Consider the following 26,338-nt stretch of genomic DNA (forward strand, 5'->3'; position numbering starts at 1 on the left):
CTTCGCTCTAAGTATTCTGGGAAATTGAGTTTTGTTTTGGGGTGGGGTTTTCTTTTGGTGACGAAGTGTACGTTTCTTTCTGCGCGGTGGCATGTCAAGGGGTACATGATTTTGACACCGAATTTCGATTTCCTGTATAAAATTACATAAATTATAATCTTTAAACATGCACAAGCATAACGCTGACTATTGCTTAATGCAGACGCCCAGTGAATACACTTGTACTTCACCCATTCAAATTCCAATGCTGGTGAAAGGGCCAGTATTAGGAGGCTGTATGTATCTTTTGAGGGTTGTATGCCGACAGTGCTAAAAATAAAATTAAAAAATGGAAATTCGGATGCATTTTGCAATCTTGATTGATTGGCTGGCTAGACGACAAAGTTGCACTGTTCAAAACTTTTAGCTTTAAAAAAAATCATTTTTTTAAATAGGGCAGATTGGTGGTTCTATAGACAGTGTTTGTCATGTTGATTACAAGAAAATATACATGAAATACGTTAAATTGTGTACTTGTATGTTTACTCGACAGTAAACCTGATTTCAGCGGAACTCGCCGCCCCACCCTCAGCTGCGTGGCAGTCTTCTTGTCGGGTTGTTGACCGCAATGTAGGTAGAAACACGCAGCTACTTCAGTTTTAGGGAACTCTTTAGACACCTCCATATTCTGCTTGCGGATGAGTTATGCGAAACACCAGTTCAAGTTGGTATGGCATACAGTTTTTTTTTAACCAGCTTTACGTATTTAACTTAATAGGGGACGTAGTGTTTTTGGACGATTGAGCTCTGTCCCAGGATCGGTAATGAAGACTTCCATTTCTTAACGTGGAAATATATGCCACTGAGATCAATCGGATTTACTTCTATGCAGTATTCGGTTGTGAGAGTAAAGCCCGTCGATTTCAGAAGCAAGTGGCATCTACCCCCAATCCTAAACTTATACACGAGGTTGAGCAGGATTATACTGTTATACTGTTAAATCCCACTGTGTTCCATGGTTTACTCCCAGGTAAGTGTACAGCATTGCAGCGGGAAGTCCTCATTTTACAAACTTGTATAATTACATAAATCCACGCAAGTGAGAACCTGGACCATTACCACTATCAGGTCGTTCTCTAGCACATACTCATCATTTCCATAAAGGGAACCGGAACCGGAAGTGCCGTAAAGCATCCGTTACACTGTCGTTAGGGATTCTGTGCTTCACGTTGCGGTACTATGCCCTGACTGTCGCGAATCCGCGGGCAGCCTGAGTGAGAGGCGAAGCGATCGGGCTCTTTAGTATGGCGGCTCTGCCAGAGGAGCCACCAGAAGCGGTAACGGTGAAGCCAGATCCCGATGCCGGAGCGCCGCCACCGCTGCCTCCTCCCCCTCCCCAGTCCCCTGCCACGGCGACAGCTGCGCCCCCTGCCCCTAACCCCTCGGGCACCGCTCTTCTCACGGAAGGGGAGCCATTGGCGGGAGGAGCTGACCAGAAGCCCCCGGCGGCCCCCAGCCCTGCACCGCCGTCCGCCTCGCAACTACCCACCGACCGGCAGACGCTGCTGGCGGTGCTACAGTTCCTGCGGCGCAGCAACCTCCGCGAGTCTGAGGAGATCCTCCGTAGGGAGGCCCGGCTACTCGCCGACGAGGTCGCGGGTGATCCCAATTCCTCTGCGCCCGGAGTCCAAGCAGCTCATGGCGGGGAAGGACAGGAGTCCGGCGTCGGGGTCGCGGCCCCTGGAGCAGGGGACGTGCTGCTCAGCTCGGTTGCTTTTGGCCAGACCGGGGCGACCATTTCACCTGCCGCGGTCACGGCCCCTCCCGCAGCGCCCTCGGCCCCCCCTGGGAAAGGTGAGAGCCGGGAGGGATAGCGGGCGTGTCATTCCCAGCCAGGAGGGCTCGTTCAGACGGCCACTCAATTCTAGCTTCTTTCGCCCTGCAGTCGTGACAGGCGAGGTCAAACCGTTTGGTTTACATATAACTCCTTAGCTGAGTTCAGACGGCTCGCTAATCAACTGGGGGTGGGGGAAATAAGAACAGAATGGGAAACAACCATTGGTTAGTGTGTCGTCCAAACTCAGCCCTTGAGTTATTGTGAATGTTGTTCATTCTTTTGGAATAGAACTTCAAGTCAAGATAGAGCCTTTAATTATTATTATTTTTTAAAAAAATTAATCTTACTTTAATTTGGTATAACTTTATGCAATTATTTTTCCTTACTTTTTAAAATTCTACTCTGCTAAGTAGACTTATCAGGCCGTAGCTAGACCTAAGTTTTATCCCAGGATTGTCCTGGGGTCAAACCTGTTCATCTAAGTGCCACACAGGGCATCCAACACTCAGGCAGGGACGAACCCGGGATGATCCTGGGATAAATCTTAGGTCTAGCTACGGCCTCAGTGGTTTACAATATTAAAGCAATACAGTTTAAAACCTGCAATAAAGTACCATTAAAAACTACAACAGACTAAAGTTTCAGATCCCAAATGACTGGATCCTGCTTTTAGAACTAAACATTGGGAGAGTACTGTTAAAATATTCTGTACAGTACGTATGCTAGTCCATTCACTCTAGTTCTTCATTTCTTGCAGGAAAGGTATGGAAGAAGCCCTCTCCTTTATTTATCTATCCATCTAATTTTCTATAGGAAAGAATGTCCGAAGTGTTCCCTATTTTAACCCTACACCTCATGGGATCTTGCGTTTTCTTTGTTTTTGTTTTTATTTATTCAGTTATAAATATATAATAAGCACAAATCAGTATCTCGCAGAGGGGTAATCCAAAGATGAAACTAAACTAAAAATACAACTGTGATACCACATTAAGTAACATAAGCAATTTGATCAGACCATCCATAATACCGTTTATACAACTTCTGACACCTTGTCCCTAATATTCTGAAGTTGAGTTTCTTTTATTCCAGTACTGAATAAACATGCCATTGTTTCACTCAATTCTGTTTTGTTGTTGTTATCTGTCCTTCCCAGACCTCCTTATATTAAGATATCATAACCATTACTCTATGCCATATATTTTCCCATTGATCTAAAGATGGAAGTCATTGTTTCTTCCAGTTGATGGGATGTTGTCTATGGACAACTTGTGTTGGTCTGAATGGTACACAACCCGGAGAAGAAGTTTGTATTATATTGAGAAATACATTTCTTCCCTGGCAACATGCTGCAACCTGCGGATAGAAGAGCCCTGAAAAACAAGACCCATAAGGATAGTTTTAGGGCTAATCTATGTCATTGCTTTTTTGCCATGCATTAAGACAGCTGAGCAGAAAATTGTGCTGCCAGAAGTAAAGAGCTTTATGCTGGTATTGTAGCTGCATACAGTACTTTTCTAGTCCTTAAAGGAGTTGAGAAACAAAGCAGATCCGTGCTTACATGTTTGGATGTGCTTGATTCTCATCCCAAAGTTGCAAGACTATAGTAAGGGATCTTGCTGAAACTTATTGCAATCAGAAATGACCATGTAGTTCTCTTTTGCTCATGTCATTCTAGCATACATTAATTTCTCAAGTTTGTTATGTTCACAGTCTCCCTTAATTCATGATTGATTAATTCATGTGTATGCTGGTTTAATGCTCAACACAGCTTACAAAAGTTGGAATCTAGAGAGGTGTAGATACTTGTGAAGAGCAATTCCACATTCACATAAGGTAGTTGATTTTTACTTCTGATGGCATTCCCTTTTGTCTCATGAAGTGCTGCTCCAGAGGGCTTCCTGACTTTTGGAGGATATGGGATGCTGCCAACCAGAAAGGGGAAGCTGAAAAATGTCCCTGCTCGTGTGGAACACTGCATACAATGACCATAAGCTTCAAGTTATGTTTTGGAATAACGCCCCATACCATACATCTCCATGACTAGGAGACAATCCCTGTCACCAGCATCTGGTTTATTCTAAAGTGCTGGTTTTGCACAACACAGTTTGATAATGACTAGTGTTAAACTTTAGCTCCTTCTTTAGAATGTAATGTTAAATACAAATACATAGGCATCAATGAAGCCTTATCTTCCTACCTCCCCCACCTATATACAAGCAAAGCCACATGTGCAGATGTCACAACATGACATTAGGGGGGCTAACATATACACAAATGCTTCTTATATTCCAATCCAGTCCTTTCATTCCTTAAGGCAGCCTTTCTGAATTCAGTGCCCTCCAGATGTGTTGGACTACAACAATTCCTATCATCCCCAGCCTGCATGACCCTTGGGTGATGGGAGTTGTAGTCTAACACATCATTTCTCTCCTGACTATACTAGTTACTTGTTATTTGGATCACAAGTAACTCCAAACAGTGAGGGAAGGCTGGATTGGAGATATTGGAGTTTTGCAGGAACCAACCATTCCCTATAACATCTGTTGTACAACCTGGACATGTAAGCTGGTGGCAGTTGGAAAATGATTCTATTGAGCCCACTTGATTTCTCCACATGTGAGTATTGTGCTTGTGCTTGCAGTAGGCATGACTCATGTCCAGTATGAAATACCATGCATAAAACATGTTCTTTCTCAATTCTGTCCCAAAATTATTTCAGGGAATTAATACAGTCCCACAGGAACAAGGACATTGTTCCAATAAAAGTTCCATTCCCTTCACTCAGTTGGATAGTAATCATTTTGAGTGGCCATTATTGCAGAAGGAGTCATTATCTTGAATTAGAGCAGTTGAGCACTGCAGGGTTCAATGATATAGCAATTCTTTTAGCAAACGGTAAGAAATGTGCTGAAGCACATTCCACAATAATTTGTTGCTGGTTTACTAATAGTTATCAAAATTGCACCATTGGAGTATGTGGTCATTTATGAACAAAAGGAGTCTTGACTTAGGGAAGTTATCCTTAGGATTGAAATAGTATGTTACACAGAGTGTAAGCATTGAATTATCTAAATACGTTAATGCTTTGCAGTTGGAGTCCTTGTGGAAGATCAGCCAGATGTGAGTGCTGTACTATCTGCCTACAATCAGCAGGGAGACCCAGCGCTTTATGAAGAGTATTACAGTGGACTGAAACATTTTATTGAATGTGCTCTGGACTGTCATCGCGCTGAGTTATCACAGCTTTTTTATCCTCTGTTTGTACACATGTACTTGGAACTAGTCTACAACGGGCATGAAAATGAAGCAAAGTCCTTCTTTGAAAAGTAATACAAATTTGTTCATTTAATCTCCATTTCTATGGTCTCACTATTAGGTAGATAAATCTGTACATTTATTTCAGTACAACAAATGTTCAGACTTAATGTGAACTGAGAATCGAGAGAGTCTGTAGCATTTACTCTGAAACAGGCATGCAGAGTAGGAACAAGATATGCTTGGTTATGCTTAAAACGTCATTTTCTAAGCATCTCTTTTGGTAGAGAGGAAAATAGGCTTTTCCTGTAATAGTGGGTTACTGGATGCTTGGGGCTACAAAATATAGACATTCCTTTTAGGAGAATGTGATGATGGGTACATTTAACAATTAAGATATTTCCAGTTATCACATAACTGAGTGTATTCCAAGTACTAATTACTATCTTTACCAGGGAGTTTTGATATATAGATATAGATATAGATATATCTTAATTTTTTTTGTCTGATTACACATACCTGACAAGTAACAGTTCTTATCTTGAGAAAGCTGTTTGATGACATGGTTAGGGTTCCAGTTCAGGTAAATGATATGTTGTCTATGAACATTTCTACTTATGAAACCTGACCTGAACCATTGGATGTCATGGCTCTTCTGTGCAATGGAAACACTGTATTGACTCTTATTATGGAGAAATACAAGGTTCCCACCAAGCTTTTGAGGAGAGGGTTATCTGTGTCTAAAGGCTGGAAAACACCTAGGTAGCTCGGGATTTGAGAACCCAAAATCATTTGATGGGTACTTGGATAATTCAAAAGTCCCCACCCCACCCCAGTACTGCCTGTTCTAGTTTTATGGGCTAATGTGAAGGACTGCTGCTAGCAGAAGGATACTAGCTGATTCCTATTGCTTGTACAAGTCCCTAGAGTGTGCTTCTGTGCTTTTTAATAGTGGTTTTCATCTGGTTTAAGTAACTGCCTGTAATAAGGGTTCCATTGTAAGTCAAGTACCTTGTTAAATTAGTGCTATTTTAAGATGTTCTGCTGAGGATCACAGAATTCAGTTATTAGGCAATTGAGTGCTCCTCTTGCAGTCATGTCCTGCTTATGGGCTTCCCATGGGCACCTGGTTGGCCACAGTGTGAACAGAGCGCTGGACTGATCCAGTGTGTCCCTTTTTATGTTCTTACCCATTTTTCATGTGTCTCTAACTTTTTTCTAGGTTTCATGGGGATCAGGAGTGTTATTACCACGATGATTTGCGGGTACTATCAAGTTTAACCAAAAAAGAGCATATGAGAGGGAATGAAACCATGTTGGATTTCCGAACAAGCAAGTTTGTATTACGCATTTCCCGTGACTCTTACCAGCTCTTAAAGAGACACCTTCAGGAAAAACAAAACAATCAGATCTGGAATATTGTTCAAGAACATCTTTACATAGATATATTTGATGGAATGCCTCGTAGTAAACAACAGATAGATGCTATAGTGGGAAGCTTGGCAGGAGAAGCAAAACGGGAGGCTAATAAAGCAAAGGTATGAAGTTGATATTAAACATAACATCATTCTGTCAGATGTGTAAGTTGACAGTCTGATGAGATTTCTTCGTTTTCTGTGTGCAGATTTGCATTTGGCTTAGCAATGGCCATGTCTGGATGATCATATCATAGCTTATTAAACTTTATGAGCTTTTTGCCCACACAGCCACTTTGTACCTCCATTTGCACAAGACATGATTAAACCAGGAAGCTTCTAAATAATCATAGGGCAGTATCCAATTACATTGTGCTAGTGTAAGTGACCTCTACTGCAATGCCAAGAACATTTGTTGGAGTAAAAGGGTTTCCTGGGAGCTTGGATCTGAAACTATGGTTATCAGTTGAAGTTGGTTAATATCCTGGTTTGTTCTGAACTTAGTAACCATAGTTTTCTGATTTGGATGAAACTGAAAACTGTGACTAATTAGAAGTTTCCTAGTTTAATCACACTTCATGTAAAGGGAGGAGTGAAGAGGTTGCATGCGTGGGCAAAAGTTTTTTTTATATTTCAGCTTAATAAGCCAAGATATGATTGTCTGAACCAGTTCAGTGTATACTTTGCTTCAGGGAAAGGCATGCTTTTTGGTAAGTAAACTGAATTTAGTTCAAGAGGAGTGGTTATTTTTGTTTTATAGGTGGATTGAAAGGAACTCATGGCTGTTGTGGTGGTAGCTTGCTCAGTCCATCTCCATGCATGATGATTCTTGTTTTGTTTTCTAATTCTGAATGTTATATTGGTTTGACATTGAATTAATACTTGCTGTCTGTCTTCTGTATAGTGAGTATTTATCTGTTTTGATAAATGTCTTAAGAATTAAATCTATTGCAGTGTCTTAATATAACAAGTTAGCTGTTCAGCATTACTTGCACTGTGGTAAGAGATGCCTCAGAACTCCCTGGTTAGTTCTCTAGATCCAGCCATTGAACTGTAATTCAAGACCAATGTTAATACCTCTTTGTATCCTATAGAGCACTCTGGACTTTGGTTAGTTGGAAGCAGCACCCCATGCCACATGGCAAACCATTATTGAAATATCAACAGGTGGTAGTGTTGGTGCTTAAAGAAAAAAGAGAGGCCTCACTAGTCAAGTTTAAGTCCTTGGTTTTCCTTAAAGTAGATTGTGCACTTGGCATTAAGGATGATGTATACCAGATGTTGTAACATGGCCTGCTTTTGTCCAATACGTGATACAAAGGGAATGGGGAGGTGGGTTTTTTGGTCACACAATACCTGTGGACTAATTGCCACTTCTTAAATAACGGTTGTCAGTGGAGATATATGACATAAATGAAAGACTGTGATTCAGAATGATCACCTCCTGCCTCCAAAAAGTAATGATTTGTTGATTCAATAAAAGTTATTAATTCTCTACTTCCATGTTTTTACTAAACTGTTTTTTTAAAAAAATTCCAAGACTTTTCTCCTTTTGGCTTGCAGGTCTTTTTTGGCTTATTAAAAGAACCAGAAATTGAGTTGCCTTTGGATGATGAAGATGAAGAAGGGGAGAATGAGGAGGGCAAACCAAAGAAGAAGAAGCCAAGAAAAGACAGCATGGGTTCAAAGAGTAAAAAGCAAGATCCAAATGCTCCTCCTCAGACTAGGTAATGTTGAAACTGGAAAAGGCTTTCAAATTTGTTTGCACAGTGGAGCATTCTGTCATGTGGTACAGCCAGGCAAAAGCTTACCATCTTGAACTAGAAAATAGTTAATTCTGGAGTTCTCCTTCAGGATTAGCATCACTTAAGTTGAAAGAAGTTATTTTAAAAAATATTTATAGGTTCTATTTTCCTTAGGGCAGGGGTGGGCGATTTGTGGCCCTCCATGTGTTTCGGCCTACAATTCGCTTCAGCAAGCATAGCCAGTGGTGAGGGATCATAGGAGTTGTAGGCTAAAACATCTGAAGGACTACAAGTTGTACTTCCTGAAGATGTGCTACACTGACATTCATCATGTGAAACAAAGGTTTTTCTCCTCTTCTATGGTGATTATAGATTGTATTGCATTAAAAAAAACACCATAACTATACATTGGTACAGTTATGATAATCTTCTCTTTTGTCTTCTTCTCATTAAAACTCCCCAGAGTGCTGGTTTGCACAAGCCAGATGATTTCAGTGTTATTTTGTTGTGACGGTTTAGGATGGGGCTCTTTTAACTTGAGATTTTCAATATCCTAAAACTTTGTTGTCTTTTCAGTCACATGTGATTTCATGACAAGAAGGCATGCCTTGTTTTTTGAAGTATGTTCTTTTCCATACAGAATCCCCCTTCCTGAGCTAAAGGACTCTGATAAGCTGGATAAAATAATGAATATGAAGGAAGCTACTAAGCGTGTACGTCTTGGTCCAGACTGCTTGCCTTCCATTTGTTTCTACACATTCCTTAATGCATACCAGGTTAGTGTGTGGGGACTGGCAGTGGCACAGATCACAAAATAGCTTTGCACTAAGGATGAGATTGAGATCTTTGATAGTGCCTGTACAGAGAATTCAAACCCTGTGATACCTGGTATTTTCATTTGATTTTTGTTGTCATTGTTAAATAATTATTTTGCTCTTTTATAGCAGTAGTTCATAATACTTCAGTTTATAAACTTGCTGACAACCTAAATACACATTATAGCCGATGGAAGTCAGTTATGGAAATCTCTTAAGTATTCATTATGAGGAAGATCAGTAAAAGGAAACTTGTAGGAGTTGAAGGAAACATTTGGGGTGAGGAGGAGAGAAAGACAAAGGCTGTAAAGTAAAATAAGTTACTTACTTTAAAATAAGTCCTACTGAAATAAATAGGACTTACTGTAACACCAGTCATGATTAGGATTCAGCTGCATGATAAATTTGATAGAGTGCAATCATTACATTCCATATCTATGTATTATAATATTAAAAAAACAAATCTGCTAGACATTTGCCATGGATGACAATGCCCTGGAGTTTTAACATGAAACAGCAGCATGCTCTCCCTTTTACCAGGCGTATGATGTAACACATGAGCTGGGGATTCCATATGATTTCAAAAAACCAAAAACAAACCAAGCAGGCAACCCTTTGGCTATTGGGTGGTACACAAATGTAATAAATAAATAAACCTTCACAAAGTGCTGAAAAAAATTATTGTCGTTTACAAAAGCACTCCAATTTTCTGTTAATACATTTTGTTTCTTCAGCTCCGTGCAAGTTACATGTCTTTTGTTGCTTTGAGCCTCCATATGAATGACCATTTGCACTGGGATTTCCTTTCCCTGCTCTTGCTTATATCATGTGCATGGTGAAAGGGTAGTGGGGTGCACTGCGTCTGCACTATAAATTTCTCAAGTAGCACATGTACCAGCAGTGGAGGCTGGTGCTCTGATTTTGGTGGCACTGTGAATCTGCTCTGGGTTTCAGTCACAACCAGCCAGAGCTCTAAAGGAGCTATCCATTTTGGGGTTAGAGTTCAGCACCTGGGCTAGCTCCTTTAGAGTTCTGGCTGGTTCTGACTGAAACCCAGAATGGAATCACAGCCCCACTGAAATTGGAGCCATCAGCCTCCACTGTGTACCAGGACTATGTAATGCTTATGATATTCACCTGTTATGGAAGAAATTATAAACTCGTGCCTAACTACCTAATATTGAAAGGAAGTCCTGTAGTGTAAAAACAATACAATGAAAATGTGATGTCAAAATTCACATTAGATGTGCATTCCATTGTAGAAGTGATTATTTTGTCCTATGACTCAACTAGTGGACTCCTTGATATATTATTATTATTATTATTATTATTATTATTATTATTATTATTATTATTATTATCATCCCGTCTTTTTCCCAATGCTGGGCCTCAAGGCAGCAGATATAGTCAACTTCTGTGTTAGGAATTTGAGAGGAATTTTTTTCTCATAACATTGGTTGGTCACTCTGGAATTTTGGGATTTCTGCTTGGTTTACAAATTGGCTTACTTGTCACAGTAATCTGATTTTTTCTTAGCAACATTGTCTAATTGCTGGTGTGGCTGAGTCTAGTCCTCCACTTCTGTCTCTGGCAATATAATTGAAAGAGAATGTAAACAGTCAGCAAATCATTGGGATATAAAAGATCTATGTGTCGCCTTGTGCAGTTCATAAAATTCAAAAATCCTATAGACATAAACCTGTCTGATTGCATTCTATAGTATAGGTTATTTACCCGGAAAGCAGAATAGATGGCTGTAGGATGAAAAGGTTTAGGGGGCGGAGCTTGGCAGCCTGAGCGATGGCGGGTTTCTTCTGAGGCTCTGAGCGGCGTTTGCCGGAAAAAGCAATTATCTCTCTTCTAATGGACATAAATCTTTGAGTAAACGACAGAAAATGATTATAAAAGCTACAGGAGCTGGAAAAGTGGAGAGATTTGAAGGAAGGAGGTGAGATGAACGATGTTTAATGCAATGTCTGTGTAAACGGCAGCAGTACCAAAAGCGAAAGTAAAGTAAAATGCTGACTTTGACGCAGTTTAAAAAGAAGGAATTTACGCTTGCCGGACATTGATTTGTGTTATAACCTTTCATCCTTATCTCACATGGGAAAGATTGAAATGCTGGCTTTGTAAGGTGGAAGTGGTTGGTTGGATTTATTGGCGTGGCGAGAAGGGGGGTGAAGAGGTGAAGAAACTGTATTCGGCATTCGGTGAGGGAGATGTGGGAAGCTGAATGACTATGAATGATTAAATCTGATCCCCTCTAGTGAATGCTGTTGTGAACTGGATATTCCCCCCCCCCCCCGTGAAGAAGGAAGTCTGTTTGCTACATAATAGAGAAGCCAGCATGAGTTGCTAAGGAAGTGAGCTACTCTAAGATTTATGCCCTACTCAGAAGGGTCCCATGCCAAACGTTAAAAGGAAGATCAAAAGTTGGGAAAAGCTTAATATACAAAAAAAGAAACCTTCAAATCATAATTTGGCTCACCTCTCCTTCCTGGAAAGTACAGCCCCTGGAGTTGAGCAGGAAGAGGAAGATATAGACCCAGTCTCTTTGGACACAATACCAAATAAAGAAAAAAACATGGCTGAAGGGGGAAAAGAAAGTGGTAGTAACCCTCCCTCTTTAATGGAAATCAAGGCCATTATAGCAGAAAATAACATTATTATTTTTTAAAAAATGGATCAGCATATGAGTGAATTCAGACAACAAATGCGTGTTATTGCGGATAAAACGGCGGAAAATTCGGATAAGATCAAAGAGATAGAGGCTAAAGCGGATCTGGACCAGAAGAAACAAGAGGCTTTTGAAAAATCAACTAATATACAATTTAAAGAATGGGAATTGCGTTTGATTGCCTTGGAAGATCAATCTCGTAGATCTTCGCTTCGAATAAAGCAGCTGAAGGAGACGCAAGGAGAAGATCTTAGAGAAATTATCGTGAACTGGTTCAAGGAGCTGATGCCTGACATACCAATAGATGGATCGGATCTGGACCGAGTCCACCGTGTGGGGGGGCAAAACTACAAAGGGACTAGAGACATATTGGTGAAATTTGGTAACTATTACAAAAAAGAGCAAATTATGAAAGAATTGAGATCTAAGGTTCAGATACAGTATAAAGGCAAAGCAGTGCAAATTTACAATGATCTTTCTCAACACACATTAAATTGGAGACGTAGTCTTAAACCAATAACGGAAACATTAATGAAGAATAAAATTCCTTATGCATGGGGTTACCCGGTTTTTTTTAAGATTTACATATGGGAGGAGGGAACACAGAGTAACCTCATTGGATCAAGGTAAAGAATTGCTGAAGAGGCTGGGTCTGGATGGGGAAGCAAATGGGGCTGGAGTGGGTGGGGGAGGGAATGAGGCTGGGACATCTGGAGAGTAAGAGAATTGTTAATTATGTTTGGAGATAATTGCAAATAGAAATGCTAATATAGAAACCTGCCGGCCAGGCACAGCACTGCCTCCCCCCCCCCTTTAAAGTAGACGGCTGGAGTACTAGACTCACGGGGATATGGGGGGGGATTAGAGTGGGGGGGTGGGGAGGGGGGGAAGGTAGGGGAGGAGGGATTGGGGTAGGAGGGTGGGGGTTCTATGTATGGAGTTTGTGTTTTTATGTAAGCAAGTTTGAATTGCTGAGCACAAGGGATCGGAAGAGATTTCAAAAGGGTGATTATGGATAAAAAGATAAAGGTATCAACACTCAATGTTAAAGGTTTGGGGGCAGTCGTGAAAAGGAAGAGAATAGAACAAATGCTTAATAAAGAGGGATCAGATATTATAATGGTCCAAGAGACACACCAAGGCTCCGAGAATTCGAATATGATAAAATTAAAGTGGTTAGCCTATTATGAAAAGTCATTAGGGACATCGAAAAAAAATGGAGTGGCCACTTTGATTTAAAAAAAAAGTGGGTTTATATTAGAAGAAGTAAAAAAGGATGATAAGGGTAGATATCTTATGTTAAAAGGTAAAATTGAGGGAAAGGTCTATACTTTGATTAATGTTTATGCCCCAAATGAGAGGCATAGAGAGTTTTTTATAAAGTTGTTTAAAGAAATAGAAGAATTTAAGGAGGGGTATGCTATATTAGCTGGGGATTTTAATATGGTTATGGATAATAAATGGGACAGGTCAAATCCCACTAATGCTGAAAAGAGGAACAATATGACTATATTGAATAAATTAGTAAAAGAAAATGATTATTTAGATTCGTGGCGTTTACTTAACGGGAATAGGCCTGGATTTTCATACTTTTCCCCAGTTCATCATACATACTCCAGGATAGATTATATATTTGTTTCAAAAGATTTTGCAACGAGGATTTGTAAAATGGAAATGGGGGTAATAAAAGTAACTGATCATGCCTTGTTAAGTTTAGAATTTACAGTTAAGAAAGATTATAAAGAGGCATATAGATGGAAGCTGAACACAAAGATATTGAAATACAATAAAATAGTAGATAAAATTCGGAAGGAACTGTCGGAGTCATGGGAAATTAATGAAAAAGGAGGAACAGCTGGGTCAGTCATTTGGGACACCATGAAGGCTGTAGCAAGAGGAATCTGTATTAGAGAAACATGTAGTTTAAAAAGACAACAACGTGCAGAACAGGAAAAGTTAGAGATAGAAATTAAAAACTTGGAGGAAAGATATTGGCGAGTTAAAGATAAATATAAATTAGTGGAAATACAAGCTAAGAAGAAACAATTAGAAAACTTAAATATAGAAGAGATTCAAAAGAATTTAATGTATATGAAAAGGGAATATTTTGAAAACAGTGATAAGAACTCGAGGTTGCTTGCCAAGCTCACACAAAAAGAAAAAGGGAGGAATGGGATAGAAACGTTGAAAGATAGCCGAGGGAATTATTGTCATGCAATGAAAGCTAAAATAAAAATTTTTCAGGAATTTTATCAGGAATTGTACAAGGGTAAAGAAATTCAACAAGAAAAGGTGGAGGAGTATATTGGAAGGTTTATAAAGAAGGAAATAAAATTAGAATATAAGGAGTTAATGGAGTCAGTAATAACTCAAAGAGAAGTTGAAGAAGTTATTGATAAGTTAAAAGTTGGTAAATCACCAGGAGCAGATGGTTTGGGTCCAGAATATTATAAGGTCTTCAAAGATTGTTTAGTTCCAAAATTAATGGAACTTTATAATAGGATATTATCAGGAGAGAAGATACCTGAATCATGGGAACATTCAGTGATAATTCTGATCCCAAAACCAGATAAAGATTTGACTAATCCCGATTCTTATAGACCTATTTCTTTAATAAATCAGGATGCTAAAATTTTTACATCTATTATGGCCAAACGACTGAATAAATTTTTGGCAGAATACATAGGAGCAGATCAATGTGGGTTTGTGGTAGGAAGGCATATGCATAATTTAGTGGGTAGAGTTTTAAATGTAATAAATGTAATAAAAAAGCAAATATTAAGGCAGGTATTATGGCATTGGATATTTTTAAAGCTTTTGATTGTGTGAGCTGGCAGGCACTAAAGAGTATTATAGATAAATTGGGATTTGGAAATAAATTTAAAAATGTAATAGAACAGCTATATTCCCAAAATACGGCGGTAGTGGTGGTAAATGACGGACTTACTGAAAAGATACGACTAGCCAGAGGAACAAGACAAGGATGTCCGCTCTTGCCGGTCCTGTTTGTAATGGTTATGGAAGTTTTGGCGAAGGCACTAAGGGAGGATGAAGAGTTAGAAGGAATTGGAGAGGTAAGGGAAATAAAGTTAAACATGTTTGCGGATGATACTTTATTGACCATTAAGAATCCATTAAGAAAATTAGAAAGAATTAAATATCAGTTGAGGGAATTTGAGGAAATTACAGGGTTAAAAATAAATTGGTCTAAATCAGAGATGATGTTGTTTAACTATACCAAGAAGGAAGAAAAGGATTGGGAATTTAAGGGAATGGAATTGAAAGTTAAGAACGAGATTAAATATTTGGGAATTAAAATTACAAAAAATCTAGAGAATTTAGAAAGGGAAAATTTAACGAGGTTAAAGAAGGAGGTACTAGAGAAATTGGAGAAATATAAAAGATTAAATTTATCTTGGTTTGGGAGAATAGCTTTGATAAAAATGAAGATATTAGCCAAAATTAATTTTGTATTTAGGATGTTACCTATAAAAATATCAGAAACCGAGATAAAAAGTTGGCAAAATATTATTAATAAATATTGTAATGGAGAAAAGAGAGCAAGAGTGAATAAAAATAATTGGTACCTAAGCCAAAAAAAGGGGGGAATGGGTCTCCCAAACATAAAATTATACTACGTAGCAAATAGATTAAGACATGTTGTAGAAGCAATTATGGGAGTAGGAGATTTATACTGGATGGAAGAAAAAACCATAAGTAAGGTAGAGATGAATTTGGAGAATGTTTTTTTTAAAGACGGAGGAAGAAAGTGGGTTGGAAGTATAGATAATCCACTCCTGAGGACTCAATGGGAAATTTGGAGTAAATTTAAAGGGAAGCTGCTTCCGAGCAACTCTCCCTTAGCACCGATAATAATGTTAAAGAATTTCCCAGAGGATCTAAAGGGTAGATTATGTAAAATATTAAAAGAGAAAAATAAAATAAAATTAAAGGATTGGGTAAGAGATATTAAAACAAGAGAGGATATGGAAAATTTGTTAAAGGAGAAGAAGCTATCTTGGCTAGAATATGGTCAATTAGAACAATGGAATAAAAAGTGGATTAAAGATAATAGAATGTGCAGAAAGATGACGAGGTTTGAAGAATTAGTAGTAAGTAAGGAGAAAGGAAAAGGAGGTAGTATAGTTTCAAAAGGATTAATGAGTGAAATATATAAAATATTGTTAGAGAAGGAGTTTAGAGAGAATACAGAGAAAATGGTTTGGGAATCAGATTTGAAGATACAAATAGGGCGACAGAGCTGGGAGGGACTATGGAAACAAAGAGTGTTGAGAAGTTTATCAGTAAGAATAAAGGAGAATTATTTTAAAATTTTATGGAGGTGGTACCTAACCCCGGTTAGATTGAATAAGATAAGTGATCAACATTCAGCAAATTGTTGGAGAGGTTGTGGGGAAAAAGGAACGTATTTACATATGTGGTGGCAATGCAAATATGTACAAAGATTATGGAAGATGGTGTTCTCAGAAATTGAAGAAATAGTGGGAATGAAAATAGAACAAACACCAAAAATAGCATTGCTGTCACTATTTGAAGATATAAAGTGTGGAAAAGGAACTATAGAGCTGATATCGAGTTTGTTGGTTGCAGCACGATTGATGGTAGCTAGGAACTGGAAGATCCAAGGGGAATATTCTATTGAGGAATGGTATAAAGAAGTATGGGACATAGCCATTAATGATAAACTGACATGTAATATTAAGTGGAGAAAAGGCGTAACTAAAATAAATGAGTTCGAAGGAATCTGGAAACAGTTCCTAGTGTTTGTGTTTACTAAGGGAAGTGGGAAACCACCAGCAGAAGAAACGATTAGATTTTGGACTCAAGAATGATCCCGAGGTGGGGGGTGCACTTTTATGTTAAGAACGAAGATGTTGTAGTATGATAAGGCATATGTAATAGTTTTTGATATTTGTACTCAACAATTATTCAATATGTATGCAGCAGATATTTGATGTTTTTTTTCTTATTGTGTTTGTTTCAGTTATATTTTGGTAATGTTTATCTATGTTTATATAGTGTTGAAAATGAATAAAAATTATTAAAAAAAAAAAAAAGGATGAAACAAGCACAGGTTATTTAAATTAACCATGCTGTAGGTTTCTCTTATTTTTTTTTTGTTTCTTCATGTTTTTCCTTTTATCCCATTTCCTTTTTTTTTGTTCCTCTAGTTTTAGACTCTGTACTTTGTGCAGAAAGGAAGCTGCACAACATAGGAATCTGCTTATATGAAATCAGACCATCTAGCTGAGGATTGTCTTCTACCCTGACTGGCAGTGGGTCTCCAGGGTTTTTCCCCAACCCACCTGGCAATTTTAGCGATTGAACCTGGAACCTTTTAGATGCAAAGCATGTGTTCCATCACTGAGTTACAGCCCTTCCCAGATATATGTTTTATTGAATCTTCTAGAGCAGGGGTAGGAAACTTGTGGCTCTCCAGATATTTTGGCCAACTCCCATCAGCCCTAGCTGGTTTAGCCAATGGTGAGGGATCATAAGAATATAGGCCAAAACATCTGGAGGGCCATCCCTGGCACAATCTAAATATTGGGTTGTATCCAGACTTTGCATAAATGAAAGGCTGCTCACGCAACAGGGTTTCTCCTCCCCTCAGGAAGGCCTGGAATAAGGTGTTGGAGATTGCAGTGAGAGGGGGAAATAGCTAAAAAATTGCCCAGAGGCAACTTTTATGAGCATGGAAAGACCACTCCTGAAATCAGGATATGATCTGTTACCAATATTGTAAGTGAGGGAATGCCTTGTGAAACTTCCTTTGGCTGCCTCAATTACAGGGATAGGCAAATGCCAGATGGTAGCAGCAGCTGCAGGTCTATCTGCTTGCCTCTTCCCTGATCTCCATACATCAAAGAGAATTTAAGAGGCAGGAGGAAAGGTGTTTTGCTTCATGCTGGATGGGCGAGAAAGACCCTGCCTACAGTCCAGGTTCTGTAGAAAACCTGTGGGAAGGGAAGGGTTAAAATTTCACTTAACATTGGAGTTTGAAAATACTTGGAAACACCAAGACTGTCTCATCACTTTCCCAAGTGTTTCCAAATTCTGGCATAAACTGAAAATTAACCTCTTCACTGCTCTTGCCAGAGGACTCAGGAGTGGTAGGTCAGTAGTGACAGAAATAATGGCTTGTTATCATGGTCAGCCAGAGTTTGTTGACTCTGCTGCTAAAATAACATTTGCTTTACAAAAATTAAATTGATTATCTGTAATGCAGTAATTGCCACTTCCACTATCAAAACTGATTGCAGGTGGTTAATTTTAAGCATTATAACACACACCTCTTAAAACTGTGACTTTTGTGCGAATAGGGTCTTACAGCAGTGGATGTTACGGATGACTCTAGTATGATTGTTGGAGGCTTTGCTGACTCTACTGTCAGAGTATGGTCTGTGACACCCAAAAAGCTACGCAGTGTGAAATCTGCAACAGGTAATAAAATTTATTTATTTATTTATCTATTACATTTCTATACCGCCCAATAGCTGAAGCTCTCTGGGCAATTCACAAAAGTTAAAACCATCAGACCCGAATCAAAATATAAAACAAACAGTATAATATTTTTAGATTTACTGTTATGAGTGAGGTTCACATGGAGTAAAGTTGTTCAAGTGAAATGCTTTTATTGTAATAGCAATCCTGAACTAATAAGAAGAAATTGTGTTTACTTCATTTGTAGTTTTAACATTCAAATTTATTTAACTGCTAACAGTATTTGAATACTATGTACTAGAATCCACCAGTTAATTTTATAAAGGTACTCTGATATAAGCACCCCTGATTTCATTGAGAATCTATATTATTAAAATAGGGCAGTATCCTAGTGTGCTCGTGATCCAATGGGAGCGACTGCTTGCGCAATAGGGATTTAGCGGTTCTACAAGCAACCCAAAATGAGCGGAAACGCTCGTTTCTAGAATGGGGCAGGTCAGTGGAGCTCACAGAAGAAGCTCTGCTAACCTGTCCTGATTCAGAAATAAATATTTCTGTTTGTTTCTAGGGTTGTTTTTATAACTGCAAAAGCCCCGTTACAGCAGGGGTCGCTCCTGCTGGCACAAAATAAACCACAGGAGCGCAGCATCAGTATAGTATACTGCCCTTAATTTTAATAAGGACCTCAAACTGCATTATTTTGATTAATGATGGTATTCTGGCAGAAAACTAAAAGTGTATGCACTATACTGTACTTTTTAAAATTTCAGATCTCAGTCTCATAGATAAAGAATCAGATGATGTTTTAGAAAGGATAATGGATGAGAAAACAGCAAGTGAATTGAAGATTTTATACGGTCACAGTGGACCTGTCTATGGTACCAGCTTCAGCCCTGATAGGTAAAATAATAGGGTTTTTTGCTATTGGTTGGTTGGGTGTCTCTTACTATAGTATTCTTTAAACAGAATATTAATGTTTGTAACAGGTCTCTTTTTGAAGACTTCTGTTACAATTTGAATCCACAACTCAGGACAAATTGCGAAATAGGGCCTGAGCCTATGGATTATATCTGTATTGAGCATCAGAAGATAATCAGAAGCACACAAATTGAAGTGCTAAAACCATTTCTGATGCATTTTTTTTATTTGAAAGCCTTATTCGTCAGCTAGACTTTGTGCAAAATCAAATTTACGGTGAAAAAGCATTTATTGGTTATAGAAGTAGAGTAAGGGCAATACTTTTAAGTCAATGTCCACCTAATAGCTCTGAATCCCAAACAAGTGTGAAATGGGAAATCTCAGTTCAAGGTCTTGCTTGGTGGCTTTAGATAGGCCACCATCCTCCCAGCTTCTTAACTCCTATAATACTGACATGTATAAACCGCTTTGAACATTTGAAATGTATTATCCCAGATGCAGGGCTTTGTGAAATAGCTTCTGTATTGTATATAGCCTCTGTATTAACAGTATTGGTTGTTTTTTGCCAGGAACTATTTGTTGTCATCTTCAGAAGATGGCACTATCAGATTATGGAGTCTCTTAACGTTTTCTTGTCTGGTGGGCTATAAAGGACACAACTACCCCGTATGGGACACACAGTTCTCTCCCTATGGATATTACTTTGTATCTGGTGGACATGACAGAGTGGCTCGGTAAGAACAGGCACGTGTTTCTCATCTTGATATAAACCTGCATTTCTCCCTTTTGAGTTAGTGATCTCTTCTTGTTGGTGACTGCTATATTGTAGGAGATATCCTGTATTATGTAGCTGTAGGATACTTGGCTAAAATGTATTAATTTCTACTTAGTTATTTTATATATTAGAATGATATATATATTATTTTATATATTTAATATTATATATTAAATTGGGAAATCAAGTCTGCCTGTGGTAAGTTGAAACTCATGCTAACAGCATGAATTGTCCCCAAAGATGTCTCTGTGAACTCAACTTAGTCAGTTTGGAGGTGCTTGTAAAGGAGGTAGTGCTTGTTTCACTTTCAAAATGCAAGCTGTGGATTTCTTCTTGTCTCTTTATGAAATATTCTTTGTATTGGTTTAAAGCTTGTGGGCTACAGATCACTACCAGCCTTTGCGGATCTTTGCCGGCCATCTTGCTGATGTCACGTGTACACGGTTTCATCCGAACTCCAACTACATTGCTACAGGTTCAGCAGATAGGACTGTGCGGCTTTGGGATATATTGAATGGGAATTGTGTAAGAATCTTCACAGGACATAAGGTACATTAACACCAAATGCTCATTGAAATGATTTCATCATATTCTGTGTACAACTAATGTAACAGTACCCCTTATGCCCTGTTTGTGGGCATCATATAGGCATCTGGTTGGCCACTATGGGTAATAGAATGTTTCCTCTTCCCTCCGGCTTCCTTTTTTGTGTAATGTCTCTTAAGATTGTAAACCAGGGTAGGCAACTTGTGGCCCTCCAGATGTTAGGAACACAATAAGCTGCCTTATACCAACTCCATCTAGCCCAATGTTGTCAACCCTAACTCGCAGAGGCTCTCCAGGTTTTCAGGCAGTTTTTCCATCCCTACATGGAGATGCTGGGGCCTCCTCCATGCAAAGCATGTGCTCTGCCACTGAGCTACAGCCCCTTCGTGGACTGCAATTTCCATCATGCCTTACCATGGGCTATACTGACTAGGGCTGATGAGAGTTCAAGTCCAACACTTTCTGGAGGGCCACCAGTTGCCACCTGTTGTAAACCATTATTTTAACTAATCTGCCTTAAGTGCTTTGGCAGACAGGTGGTTTATGAATGTAGTAGATAAAATTTATTTATTTAGTACATTTATATACTGCCCCATAGCCAAAGCTCTCTGGGCGGTTCACAAAATAAAATAAGCAAAGGATTTAATGTCCATGGGCCACATCCAGCTTTCACCTTGACCTTTCTTGGCCCCCCACTACTGCTCTTGTGCCAGAATGGTAGTACAAATGCTTCACCACATCTTACCTGTAAGACACTCCTGTCATTTTTGAGAAGAGTGCCGTTAAGGTTAGCTGTGCCATTCCTCACATTTGCAATTCAAGGGTGGGTGATTGGGGGAGTCAGGCACTGCTTCTTTCTTGCTCCCCATCCATTAGAAAATAAGGTCACCTCAGAGACCCCCTGTGATGCAGAGTCCTCTGAGGCAGCCTCATTTCTTGAAGGAGTTCCTGTAAGGTAAGACACATCTTACCAGTGTCTTGGATCCACTCATCTTGTGAATGTCTCCCACTGTCAAATTCTAGAGTCCACTTAAGAAATGGGAAAAGTTTGAACCTCTTAAGCCATGTTATTGGTGGAAGGGAGAGATGAAGACATGGCCTTGGGGGTATCGTGCCCTGGCCACCTAGTCAAAAGAAATTGGGTCATCTTTACTTTAGAGCTAGCAGATTGTACATTTCAAGCCTGATAGCTCATGCTAGCCACTCCTAAGACAGTCAGTGTTAATACCTTCCTCACTGAAGTTAATAAGGCAGGATCCAAACGATAACCCAACTATCTCCACATACCTGATCTTTGAATTTGTCTCTGTCGAACAGGAACTCTTCTGTGCCGCCTAAGAAATCAATTCTTAAATTGAGTGGACTTTGAGAAGCAGCTTGTGATCTAGCATGAGAGTTTGCTGCTCAAAGGAAAAACGTAAAACATACAACTGGGTGTGTCTGTAGTAGTTCCTTGGATCCTGGCCTCAAAGTGATTGTAAAGTACTGGAAAACTAACTGCAGTGGTTGGTGTTGGAGATTGAAATCTATGGTCAGGTAGACTATTGATTTGATAAGGTGAATTTTGTGTGTGATCTTCAGAACAAATGGAATTTTTCACAGCATAAGGAAAATGTAACCTTAAAGAGACAGTTCTCCCTTTATTAGCAGAGCATGAGATACTGATGCATTCCTTAAGTTTTGTATGCTGGTTAGTAATGTTTGAAAATGGACAATTTAACTAGCTTAGTGTTGCTTACAGTAAGTAGCCATGAGCATTTAGAAACCAATTTCATTCTATAATAGGTTTATTTTTGTTGATCTAGGGACCAGTTCATTCATTAGCATTTTCTCCTAATGGAAGATTCTTGGCAACTGGGGCAACAGATGGAAGAGTGCTTCTGTGGGATATTGGACATGGTTTGATGGTAGGAGAGTTAAAAGGACACACAGACACCATCTATGCACTCAAATTTAGTAGAGATGGAGAAATCTTAGCAACAGGTATGTATTTGAATAAAAACAATTAGTTCAGTAGAACAATGTTATGAAGTGAAATGATAGGTTCATTTCTATATTCTTCCATCTCACTTTGAAGGTGTGCAGTGCAATCCTAAGCATCCGTACGCAAAACTAAGCCCCACTGAGTTCAATGGGATTTACGCCCATGTGCGTCTGTATAGGATTGACTGCACCCTATTTAATGAACAGGTGTATCACTTAGGAGATACTTAATACTTTTGGTTTGCTATAGCAGCTGAGTATGGTCTTTATCAGATGAAAAGCAACTGCATAAATCATTTCATGAGGTGTAAATAGTATAAATCTGTCATCTTGGCTAAAATAACTTCCTGTGGGGAAGTTGCATCCCTTTTAAAAGAAAGCTAATTTTTGTTTACTTATGAAATTAGCTGCACTAAGTTTGGGCTGCCTTTGTACAATACTCCTGAGAATATTTTCCCCATTAAATCTCAGAATTGAATGGAGAGTTTCTGAAGTAAGGATGTATGCTATAGTACTTTCAGAAAAGTTTTACAATTTTTTCTGTTCATCTTGCCCAAGTGTATTTCCATTGGCTCCACAGACCAGATGGAAACTAAAGCTATTACACACAAAAATGGTGTAGTTTGGCTTATTTATAATTCTATTATTAATCTATTACAAAGGTTTTACATTTAAAAAACTCATTTAAAATATTACTTGAAAATTTCTAATTATGAATAATTTTCCATTTAAAAGTAATCAAGTTACCTTTCCATATAGGACCTCTTTCATGAATTCTATACTTCTAGCCCAAAGTTTCTAAAAAATTTGTTTTTTGGGGGGGGGCGCACGTTAGGCTGAAAATCTACATATATTGGTTGTGCATTTCATAGAATCATAGAATAGCAGAGTTGGAAGGGGCTTATAAGGCCATCAAGTCCAACCCCCTGCTCAATGCAGGAATCCAACCTAAAGCATCCCTGACAGATGATTGTCCAGCTGCCTCTAGTGTGGGAGCCCACAACCTCCCTAGGTAACTGATTCCATTGTCGTACTGCTCTAACAGTCAGGAAGTTTTTCCTGATGTCCAGCTGGAATCTGGCTTCCTTTAACTTGAGCCCATTATTCCGTGTCCTGCACTCTGGGGTGATCGAGAAGAGATCCTGGCCCTCCTCTGTGTGACAACCTTTGAAGTATTTGAAGAGTGCTATCATGTCTCCCCTCAATCTTCTCTTCTCTAGGCTAAACATGCCCAGTTCTTTCAGTCTCTCTTCATAGGGCTTTGTTTCCAGACCCCTGATCATCCTGGTTGCCCTCCTCTGAACACTCTCCAGCTTGTCTGTGTCCTTCTTGTATTGTGGAGCCCAGAACTGGACACAATACTCTAGATGAGGCCTAACCAGGGCCGAATAGAGAGGAACCAGTACCTCACGCGATTTGGAAGCTATACTTCTATTAATGCAGCCCAAAATAGCATTTGCCTTTCTTGCAGCCATATCACACTGTTGGGTCATGTTCAGCTTGTGATCTACAACAATTCCAAGATCCTTCTCGTTTGTAGTATTGCTGAGCCAAGTGTCCCCCATCTTGTAACTCTGCATTTGGGTTCGATTTCCTAGATGTAGAACTTGGCATTTATCCCTATTAAATTTCATTTTGTTGTTTTCAGCCCAGCACTCCAGCCCATCAAGATCACTTTGAAGTTTGTTTCTGTCTTCCAGGGTATTAGCTATCCCACCCAATTTAATAGTGACTGAGAGAAATTACTCATATTACTAGGCTTGGCAAACTGATTGTAGTGGATAGTATTTGCTTTTATTTTGAATTGGTAAGTTGAGTCAGGGTTTTTTCTTTATTTTTTGCTAGGTTCAATGGATAACACAGTGAAGTTGTGGGATGCTGTGAAAGCCTTTGAGGACTTAGAAACAGATGATTTTACTACAGCCACTGGACATATAAACCTGCCTGAAAGTTCTCAGGACTTGTTGCTGGGTACATATATGACTAAATCAACTGCGGTCACACACCTCCATTTTACCCGCAGAAATTTGCTTCTTGCTGCTGGTGCATATGGTCCTCAGTGAACCACAAAACTGTCAGACTTGCTTGTGCAAGTCTTGTGAAGATCTTAGAATAACTTGCATTAGTGAAGACCACAATGATTATACAAATGAACTGTTCCGGTGCAACAAACAATGTGAACTGTGTGCCAAACAACACCTTCAGTAACTTCTATTTTAGCCGCCAGTGCAAATGCTAAGCCACTGACATCATAGGCTTAGCAGAAGAACATTAAAGAGTGGTATGTTTTAAAAAACAACAACATAAATGGTATGTGGAAATACTTTTCTTAAACGCATCCAAACAATGGCAATGGGCACTGCAGAACTTCAGCGCCAGTTGCATAAAGTGAAGTTTAACATATGCTGTTTGAACAACCCTTTAAAAGCACTTAGTTTGCCGTGAGCACAGGTTTAAGTGCTACCCAAAATTTTCTTTACCAGTAAGTCATGTAAGTTGTAGAATAATGGAATTTATCTGTTAATGTGCTCTAAAGTGTAACAGAGAGGCTTGAGGGCAGGGGGTGAACTAGCTGTGACCCTCCAGATATTTTGGCCTAGAACTCTAATCTGCCCTAGCCAGCCTAGACAATGGTGAGGGATGATGTGAGTTGTAGATCAAGACATAAGTTGCTCACCCTTGCCTGAGTTTGACTTATGCAAGAAGCCTAATTTCTTCAAAGCGGAAGAGCACAAATTGAACAAAATGTATATAAACAGATTGAAAATTGCTAAAATTTAATTGAATGACATTTTAGGATACTTGAAACTTTCTAAAATCAGAAGGTGTTGACAAATCTGGATACTTTGATATAAAAGTATAGACTACCACCGTCCCAGGGATCTTGATTCCCCCCCGCCCACCGAAGTGAAAAAACCCTTTTAGCCCTTTTCATAACGGCAAACTTAGTAACTCTCATTCATGCTTTCAGTGAAACATTGTCATAGCTATATACTGATCGTTGAAATCTAGCAGTTTGGAACTATTTGTTTAAAAACATACTGCTATGGTTTTGCATTTTTGTAGTTTTATACTTTTGATATTTTATAATAAAAAATTTCTGTACATGTCTTTTTGTCTAAATATGAAAACCTCGAAGTACTGAAATTTTCACCCATTTTTGCATAATTCTAGTAGAAACAGCCCTAGTACTATCACAAGCTTTATCTTCATGCTAACACTCTCAAAGGAAAAATTGAGAGGCAGTGGAATATTTCTATGCATTTGTGCTGTGTAGCGGTTTTTCACATCAATTATTTGATGCTCCCTCTTGACATGTTTACCACTGGATTGAAAAAAAAAGATGTATCTGCATACAGACTCAATGTTTTTGGGAAGTTGTATGCTTTAAAAAATGTTGGCCTGTGCCTGGTGAGCATGTTTCTCTGAAACAAGCCAGCAAGGTGATATAAATGTATTTAGGAAATTATAATGCATCATGATCTCAAGGGTATTTTCTAAGACATGACATGATCAACAAGATTTATGCCTAGTTCATATATAATGGTAAACTATATGAGTGGAAAATGTATTTATCTGGATAACTGGTTGCCCCATTTTTAAAAAGCTAAACAAATTCAGGGAGGATAAGATACACCATGACTTCTGCTGAGTGCCCAATACTGAGTCAAGCACCAGGGAAAGGACATCCCTTTAAATGCCCTGAGATATCTGGCTGACCACTGTTGAAAACAGAATATTGGATCACTTATTTAACCATTATATATAAAAACCTAGTCAAATGTATTCCATTTGCCAATCTATCCTGTAACCCCACACTTAAAACAGTTCTAAGATGCCATTTGGGGAGCCAAGTGAAAAATCAAATTCCTGAATCTACATATATCAATGATCCTAAACAATGCAAGTCTTATGTTTAATCAATGCC

General features: G+C 38.9%; 1 protein-coding gene across 1 annotated transcript; it reads left to right on the forward strand.

The window, feature by feature from the left end:
• The first annotated feature begins 1,234 nt into the window (after positions 1-1,234).
• TAF5 (TATA-box binding protein associated factor 5) lies at positions 1,235-25,517 on the forward strand. The gene is made up of 11 exons (XM_063132592.1): positions 1,235-1,833; positions 4,908-5,142; positions 6,294-6,609; positions 8,050-8,213; positions 8,872-9,007; positions 18,068-18,188; positions 18,959-19,088; positions 19,676-19,840; positions 20,253-20,430; positions 22,233-22,410; positions 24,256-25,517. Exons 1-11 carry the CDS (start codon positions 1,284-1,286, stop codon positions 24,471-24,473), a joined length of 2,391 nt encoding a protein of 796 aa, XP_062988662.1. The 5' UTR covers positions 1,235-1,283; the 3' UTR covers positions 24,474-25,517.
• The last annotated feature ends 821 nt before the right edge of the window (positions 25,518-26,338 follow it).

The sequence above is a fragment of the Elgaria multicarinata genome, chromosome 8, assembly GCF_023053635.1.
Source record: "Elgaria multicarinata webbii isolate HBS135686 ecotype San Diego chromosome 8, rElgMul1.1.pri, whole genome shotgun sequence".
Lineage (NCBI taxonomy): Eukaryota > Metazoa > Chordata > Lepidosauria > Squamata > Anguidae > Elgaria > Elgaria multicarinata.